A 9,264-nucleotide genomic window follows, 5' to 3' on the forward strand; every position below is an offset into this window, starting at 1 on the left:
ATTCTTTGTCCTGTTGTCCTTTGTCTACTGTTCTAATCCACTTATCTAGATCTTGACCTCTAACTGATGATAACCTTTGACCTGAGCACCCAAGCCCTTGATGCAGCCCTGACCCTTTGTCTACCAGCCTACTAAGATTCTGATCTTTCATTTCTAAACTCTGGACTCTGGATCATTCACCATCCTATAGTCGATAAATCCTAGGGTGGCCTCTATGTTCACACCCTACATTTACTACAAAGCTATAGTCATCACAATAGTGTGGTACTGGTATAAAGACAAACATATAGACTAACTGAATAGAACAGAGACTCCAGAAATAAACCCTCATATATATGGTCAAATGATTTTCGATAAGCATGTCAAGACTATTCAATGGAAAAAGGACAGGTTTTCAACAAATGATGCTGGGAAAACTAGATATCCATAGCAGAAGAATAAGGCTGGACACTTACCTAATACCATATAGAAAAATTAACTCAAAATAGATTCATAACCTAAATATAAGACCTAAAACTATAAAATTCTTTTTAAAAACCACAGGACAAAGGCTTCGCAGCACTGGATTTGGCAAAGATTTCTTGCATATGACACCAAAGGCACAGGAAACAAAAGGAAAAATATAAACAAATGGGAAACTTCACAAAAAATTTTCAATTTTGTGTAGCAAGACTCTACTAACTGAGTAAAAAGGCAACCCACAGAATGGGAGGAAATATTTGCACATCATATATCTATCCAGATATACATAAAGAACTCCTACAACTCAACAATAAAAGAACAACCCAATTTAAAAACAGGCAAAGGCCTTGAACAGACATTTCTCCAAAGACATGAAAATAGGCAATAAGCACATGAAAAGATGCTCAACAACTCACTAATCATTAAGGAAATGCAAATCAAAACTACAATGAGATACCACCTCATAACTATTACCAAAAAAACCAAAATAACAAAATAAGTGTTGGTGAGGATGTGAAAAAAATGGGAAACCTTGTACATCACTGGTGGGAATGTAAAATGATACAGCAGCTACAGAAAACAGTATGGCAGTTCTGTTAGAATTACCATGTAATCCAGTAATTCCACCTCTGGACACATACCCAAAAGAATTAAAAGCAGTGTCTCAAAAAAGATATTTGTACACCCACGTTCATAGCAGCATTATCCACAAGAGCTAAAACTAGGAGCAACCCGATGTCCACAACAGATAAATGATAAGCAAATGTGGTATATACAATGAAAGGGATATTACTGATCCTTAAAAAAAGAAGGATATTCTGACAAATGCTACAACATGGACGAACCTTGAAAACATGCTAAGTGAAATAAGCTAATCACAAAAAGCATGATTCCATTTATATAAAGAACTTCTCTCTCAATTCTCAGCCTTTCTAGATGGCAAGACACTAAAATTGAGAAATTCACTATCAGGAACGTGTGCGCTAAAGAAAAGACCAAGGATACGACTGTACAACTTTTTGTTTGAATCTTAGAAACATCAAAAGGTCAAAATTTTCAGTCACACAAAGGGCCCTTTCAAGAGAATAAAGATCCTCTCAATCAAACCAGAGGGCCTCTAGGAAGGTGAAAGTCTCTCAGTCTTCTCAGCAGGAGACCATGGTAGAGAAGGGTTTGTCTTAAAAAGATCTGTATATGTGGCTTTTGTTTAACAGAGTGAATCCCTCCAAAATCCACAGAACCACGAACTTGAGAAAATTATGTGGGCAGAAATATTGATAGTTTGGACTAAAAGGGACAAAGTACAAAATGAAAAGAGACTGTCAGACCCTCAAAACTCTACTGGCAGGAAGCAGGCAGGATAAACTCACTCAAATGCCAATACACACTGCCCTTCATGAAAAAGGAAAGACGACCCAGAGTGGAGCCAATTATCCTACTCAGCCTCCCGGTATCTTCCTATTCCTCCCCACCTTGGTCGATTTCTCCGGGTTTTGCCACTGTCCAATCTGGTTTCAAGTCCCAGTCAGGGCCTTTTTTATTAGTCATCCTTATAGCCCTGCTGAGGATCCCACCATGCTTCAACCTCCTTGTCCTATTACCACCCAAATCCCATCCCTTACCTACCTTAAAAAGTTTCTGGGAGTGTTTAATCATAAAAGCCATCCCATTGTTTAACTTTGTGATATTCTCTTGAAGGTCATTTGCAGTGACCTATTCAGAGGAAAAGAAATCAAAAGGGGGGGATTAAGAGCTGGGAAGTAGAAGAGATACTCCATTTACTTACCAATAAGCTTATTCCTTCAAAGGTATAGTGGCTTCCTTCCCTAACAAAGGTGCCTCTAATATAATGTTTAATTCTGGAAAGGCTTTTTGGTTAGCAGGCTTCTAATGAATATGACATAACCTAGAAGAAACCACGTGTCCCTGAAGTCACCAAGAAATCCTTGAAAACCAATCTTTGTTTCCAAATTCTGCTTGAGAATTACACATGTAAGCAGAGTTGCTAAAGAAAATCTATTCTGGGATTCAAAAAATCTAGGCAGGAAGAACAGAATCTATACCAAACACCAAGGACACTGCCTCTTCAGAGAAACTGGAGTTTCTCCAAAGGCGAGAGAACTGTCACTACTAACTGATACCAAAGGTGACATCTATGTCTTAAAAACACAAATGGTCACTGATTTTCTTGTTTCTCCTGCCTCTTTTTTAAGTACTTGAGCACTAGACTATCCCAAAGCCTTCATCTCTGTTACTTAATCTGTTTGCTTTTACCAAGATCTCTTAATATATTTTTTTAAGATTTTATTTATTTGACAGAGAGAGAGACAATGAGAGAGGGAACACAAGCAGGGGGAGTGGGAGAGGGAGAAGCAGGCTTCCCGCCGAGCAGGGAGCCCAATGCGGGGCTCGACCCCAGGACCCTGGGACCATGACCTGAGCCGAAGGAAGACGCCCAATGAGTGAGCCATCCAGGCGCCCCTTAATATTTCTTTTTATAGGCACAGATTACTCACTTTTTTCATAATTTCAGTTGGCTGGTTCTGAAATTCTTTCTTTAGGAGGCTTGATCTCCTTAATATGGACAAATGTTGTTGTGTCCTTTTCTTCTTAGAGCCCGCCCCCACCCCCAACCTTTGTCTGGGCAGAGGTTCTTCCTGGCCCAGAACATCACATTTTTTTCACTAGTCCCTTGTTATGTAAAATGTTCTACATAACAGCTTTCTTTTTTTTTTTTTTTGGATAAAGTAAGCTCCATGAGCCCAATGTGAGGTTGGAACTCACGACCCCAAGATCAAGAGTCGCAAGCTCTACTGACTGAGCCAGCCACGCATTCCACAACTGCTCTCCTTAATCTTCCTTTTCTCATTTCTTATAAGCTGGAAAATCTTTTATAAGTCATCATATTCTATCTGTTTCTATTCTAACAACCTTATGAGATAAGTGATAAAGAACTAATTTATGCCCAGTCTACAGAGGAAGAGCCTAAGCATAAAAAGGGCAAAGGACACAGATAACATAGCTGGTTTGCAGCTTCCAACCCAAATATTCTGGCTCCCAATTCCATCATACAATAAAACCTATATTATGAATGGGCAGGAACAGGGGCACCTGGGTGGTTCAGTCAATCGGGCGTCTGCCTTCGGCTCAGGTCATGATCCCGGAGTCTCAGGATCAAGCCCCGCATTAGGCTCCCTCCTCAGCTGGAAGTCTGCTTGTCCCTCTGCCCCTCACCCTGCTCGTGCTCTCTCCCCGCCCCCATCTCTCTCGCAAATAAATAAATAAAATCTTTAAAATATATATATATATATGAATGGGCAGGAACATAAAGCTATGTGCCTCCAGGTCAAAAATGAGTTCAAAAGACTTTTGATAATTTATTTCTCATGTAAGTCACTGAGAAAGCCATGATTTCATGGGGCACCTGGGTGGCTCAGCCGTTAAGCGTCTGCCTTCAGCTCAGGTCATGATTCCAGGGTCCTGGGATCGAGCCCCGCATCCAGCTCCCTGCTCGGCGGGAAGCCTGCTTCTCCCTCTCCCACTCCCTCTGCTTGTGTTCCTGCTCTCGCTAACTCTCTGTCAAATAAATAAATAAAATCTTAAAAAAAAAAAAAAAAGCCATGATTTCAGTAATAAAAAACACATTCAGCTTTTTCCATTGAGAGCTTATCTACAGGAAATAGAAAAGTCAGGATAAGGCAGGATTGTTCTGTATCATCTTACCTAAAAGCTTAGTGACATTATCCTGTAAAATTGTATGGGTCTAGTCTAAATTTATACCACACAATCTTCAGAAATCAATCTGATTTCTCAAAAGGTTTTCCTGTTAAGAAGGAATATACAGTGACCAGGCAATAGTTTAGGTAGTAGCTGTAATTTTCCACTAAGAGCTTCCATTAATAAATTGTCTTTCAGGTTTATCAGGGATTGATTTATACATGAGGTTACAAGAACTGGCCCCTTCAGGTTTGATGACTCCCTAATGAACTAATAAAGTATGTTCCTAACCTTGTAAAGTTGAAGAGTAGACCTTGGACCCTTGATAACCTCACCAAGGTACAGCCAGAGGATTAGGCCCAGCCCAAGAAAACCAAGCAGTCTTTGCTCTTCCCCTCAACACTCACATTTTTCGGCCACAGGACATGGGGTGCAAACATAAGGGCAAGGTTATAGGCAGACATCTTATTCTTGTCTTGTTTCTTTGCTGTCTGGTACAGGAGATCAAGCAATAACTTCAGCAAGTTACGATTGGGTGGAGGGAGAATGAGGAAGAGCAACTGGAGAGCCTCAATCTGCCGCTCCTTATCTGGAACGCTGGTCTTGTTTCCTTTATCATCAAACTGCATCAAATCTTAAGGACAAAAGAAATGATTGCAAAGGAGGGAGAAAATACAAGCAAGAAAAATCACCATGCCTACTATTATCCTCCCCTCAACTCCAATCAAAAAAAGAAGAAAAAAAGAATCAGGCATAAACAGAGATTATAGCAAAATATAACAAAATAGTGTCAGTACAATTCAATAATAAAAAGACCAAAAAAAATTTTTAAATAGGCAAAAGACCTGAATAAACATGCCTCCAAAGAAGATATACAAATGGCCAATAAACATTTGTATACTCTGTATCATTAGCTATCAGGGAAAAGTAAATTAAAACCACAATGAGATACTACTTTATACCTACTAGTATGGCATAACCAAAAAACTGAAAATAACAAGTGTTGGCAAGAATGCTGAGAAAGTTAAACCCTCCTACACTGCTGGTAGGAATGTAAAATGGTGCACTTTGGAAAACAGTTTGGCAGTTCCTCAGAAAGCTAAACACAGTGTTACCATATGACAAAGCAATTCCATTCCTAGGTACATATTCTTAGGGATATAGAAAAATGAAAACAGCTCCACACAGATCTTTGACAATGCCACCCCCTTCACTTTTCCTCACCCAGATATTTTACTGCTAAAAGAAACAGGATAGTGAATTATGCACTGAGAACAGGATGATCCACGCAGCTCCTCCATGGAATCAGAATCACTGTTTCTCCCCTAAGAAGCTACACAGGTTATCAATAAAAACAGTCCCCTGGATAATCAGCACTTCAAAGGACACAAATAACCATTTGGATGTAATTCATATAGTCCTGAAAATTATAATGTGTTGCTTAAACTATTTAACTTCAATAATAATTCCAAGTTTAGGAAAGGCAGGTAATATTTCTAGAAACTATTCCCTGTTAACATGAAACTGAAAACAAAAATCCCTTCCAGTTATCAGCAAAGCATACCAAATGCTGCAACTGTGCCACACCTCAATATGATCACAAGGAACAGTGAGTCACGGGGTGGGGGAGTGGAGGATTTCAAATATTGCACTAAATTAATTCAACGGAAAAGTAAACAGAATAAGCATTCATGTTAACACTTATAAAAAAAAAAAGTATCGATATTTTCCATATCTTTTTCAAGATCCAACTTTATTTCTCTCCAAAATAATTATAAAGTCATATAACGTTCTAATAATATTTATTCATTTGTATAATCCAGATTGTCAGAGAGTGCTTAAAAAAAAATCTAATCTTATGAGATCTTAGAAATTCAAGCTAGTTTTTTAAATAGTAAAAATGACTCAACAGAAAAAAAATCTTGGGGCGCCTGGGTGGCTCAGTTGGTTAAGCGACTGCCTTCGGCTCAGGTCATGATCCTGGAGTCCCGGGATCGAGTCCCGCATCGGGCTCGCTGCTCAGTGGGGAGTCTGCTTCTCCCTCTGACCCTCCTCCCTCTCCTGCTCTCTGTCTCTCATTCTCTCTCTCGCAAATAAATAAATAAAATCTTAAAAAAGAAAAAAAATCTTATATTTTCCTTAAAATTAAAAAAAAGAGGAAAATGCCCAAGGGCAGAAAACCAAGTAACTGCAGTATGGATGGTGATGCCGTGTGCACTTAGGGCCTATAGCAGCCTAAGAGCTGTGCAATTTAAAAATGAATTCCCTACCGCACAGACATAAAAGAGAATGAGGAAAATATGAGCTGAAAATGGAACATCCTCCAAGATACACTGAGTGAAAAAAGCAAACCACAGAACAATGTATATAATATCCTACCAATACATAAAAAAAGAGAAAAAGAATATATGTAAGTATTTGTTTGTAAATGTATAAAATACCTCTGGAAGGATACATTAGAAATCAATAGCCTTGGTTGCCTCCAGGAAGAAAAACTGGGTATTGGGAAAGAGAGGTGGGAGACAGGCTTTTCACTGTATTCTCTTTTGAATCTTTTGAATTTTGAACCATGTGAATGTATTGCTTATTTAGAAAGCAAATAAAATTATTTTCAAAAAACAAGTTTCCAAGATTAGAGATGATCTCAACTGAGGCATAGTAATACTTAGCTAAAGCCCCAAATCAAGGCAAATACAGCAAACCTGTAACCATCTCAGGTATGTGAATCAACCCAGTGAAAAGCATTCATTTATTAAGCAACTAAAATATTCAAAGCACAATGCTAGGATCCATCAGGGATTCAAGAATAAATAAAACCCAGAATTTATCATCAAAGAAGCTGACTTAGCAAGAAAAACACCTGATTAAATCAAACTTAATTAGCCAATACTATCCAGAGAGCCCAAAATATCATGAAATCTTAACCAATTTTGGCAAAAGTACTGCTGTGGGTTACAACCAACAGAAAATGCCAAACAACTTTACTCAATCAAAAGAAATGTATTTATGTACATCTCCTTCTCACCTCCTATACTCACCAGCAATTTTGAGGTGTGCATGGAAATGTTTATGAGTCAGCAGGGGCTCAGGTAACTCTCCCAGAAACATCTTCAGCAAGGTAGCAACGTCATTTGAATGAAACTCCCCCGATTCCAAGTCAATATCAGTTCCATTATTGAGAGCATCTCTTAAAATCTGCTGCCGGACACTATTCCCTGGTACTCTAAACAAACCCTCTACTCTCAAGTCTGTTTAGCATGGAAGAAACAGAGGACATGCAAAAAGAAGTTACAATTAAAATAAGTCATCTAAAAGACTACACTTGAAAGACCTTATATAAAGACCTTGAAGGAGGTTTTCTCCCCTTTTCCCAGAAAAGTTTCGAACCTACTGGCCCCTGAGGAGACTTATCTGAACATCCCTGAGCACCTGGAGACAGTCTCCCCAGGACCAGGCACATCTGGAGACTGAATTTAACCTAAACAATGACTGGAATGAGCTTGAAAAATAAGTTGGAAGAAAGCCAAATCTCCCAGAAGGCCCCCTTCCCTTTGGTCATCTCAGACTTTGTCTGGAGGGGCTGAATTCATCTGTGGAAGTTTGTTGCTCCTATAAATGGTTTCCCAGTCCAAAATGAAACTAGAGTCTCTGCACTGCCCCAGAAATTAGAACTCTAACCTGTCATATCACCTTTCAGTCTGAGATTCCCAGAAGCTTAGGATCATCCCAACTGTTTTTCCTTTCCAACTAGGTTCTAAGTTAATCTAAGAGGATAAAGAAAGATGAGAATTATAGTTTTGGTTCGATCTGGAAGAACCATGAGAGTTCATGTTTTCAGCTTAGGCACATAGTTATTTTTGTATAGCCCCCTAATTCAGGGGTTCAAGTTCAAATGCCTAGAGGGCCAGGCAGATAATAATAAATGAACGAATGGGAATCAAAACAAACTAGAGAGCACATACCTGTGCTCCAGTTGATTGTGTCCAAGTGGGGGCCCCAGGATACTAGATCTTCCTATCATCCAAAGAATTCGAAAACCTGGACTTTCCCCATTCTCCACTGATAACTGATTTTATTTTTAATTTCATCCTTTGCCAACCAAACAAAATATGAACACAGAGGACTCAAGTCCTTATGCCATCAGTTTGCAACCTCTGCTCTAGCTCCTACCACAGTGCCCCACATAAAATGTCATAAATAAGCATTCATATTGAATTTATCAAAGCATCACACACCCCACACATTTCACATACACTCAACTGTACCAAGCACTTAGAGCAAGACATAACCAGTATGACTACTACAAAATAAATAGGAATTAAGCAAAGAGTATATTTTAATTATAGAATTACAGAGATGAAAATCATCTTTGGTGATAAATCATGTTCCCTTGAGTAAAGATTATGATTCTTTAGAGACAATGTATTTTTCCAGAAAAAAAAAGCCTGAGTCAAGGGGAAGATGTGATTTCATAGATACTATCTAATTTATCTACATCTTTGAGAGTATAAAACAAACCAATATATGAGATGAAATTTAAAAGGAAATATATTTAGAAACATACCACCTAAAATTATCATTGGTTAGTGTCTTTTGTTCATTGACACCTACTAACTCAAGGAAGTTAGCTTTCAACAGAAAACTGACAACTCTTCATTAACAAAGAACAACAAAATCTTGAGAAGTCTTACTTTTGTGTAGATACTCAATCAGTTGGTATATCTGGGCAATGCCTTCCTCCGTCAATGGGGATCCAAATACCACTCCTTTTTCTAAAAAACATATGACAAGACAGAGCTATATTTTCTATAAATAGTACAAAATCATTGTTCTTAAAGCCACTCAAGCATCCCATGGTAACAGTTCAGCAAATGCTTTCACAGTGAGTTCAGTAAACAAAACCTTAAAGCTGGAAGTACACCCAAAAATGCAACAACAACTCTCAATCAACTCTCTGAAAGTTTAATATTAGGCTATGGGTTCCTTGAAGGCAAAGACCATCTTCTTATTTAAGTAACAATACCTAGGGGCACCTGGGTGGCTCAGTCGTTAAACGTCTGCCTTTGGCTCAGGTCATGATCCCGG

General features: G+C 38.6%; 1 protein-coding gene across 1 annotated transcript; it reads right to left on the minus strand.

Annotated features, from left to right (window-relative positions):
* Positions 1–553: 553 nt before the first annotated feature.
* LOC145718463 (rho GTPase-activating protein 19-like) lies at positions 554–8,976 on the minus strand (the record flags this gene model as incomplete). Its single annotated transcript, XM_081809966.1, has 4 exons — positions 554–2,175; positions 4,587–4,813; positions 7,218–7,427; positions 8,871–8,976. Coding segments are annotated over 4 exons (798 nt in total), but the record flags the coding sequence as incomplete, so codon positions are not given.
* Between the last annotated feature and the right edge of the window lie 288 nt (positions 8,977–9,264).

This window comes from Leptonychotes weddellii, unplaced genomic scaffold (assembly GCF_054177405.1).
Source record: "Leptonychotes weddellii isolate Sample4059 unplaced genomic scaffold, ASM5417740v2 HiC_scaffold_1612, whole genome shotgun sequence".
NCBI classification, from domain to species: Eukaryota; Metazoa; Chordata; class Mammalia; order Carnivora; family Phocidae; genus Leptonychotes; species Leptonychotes weddellii.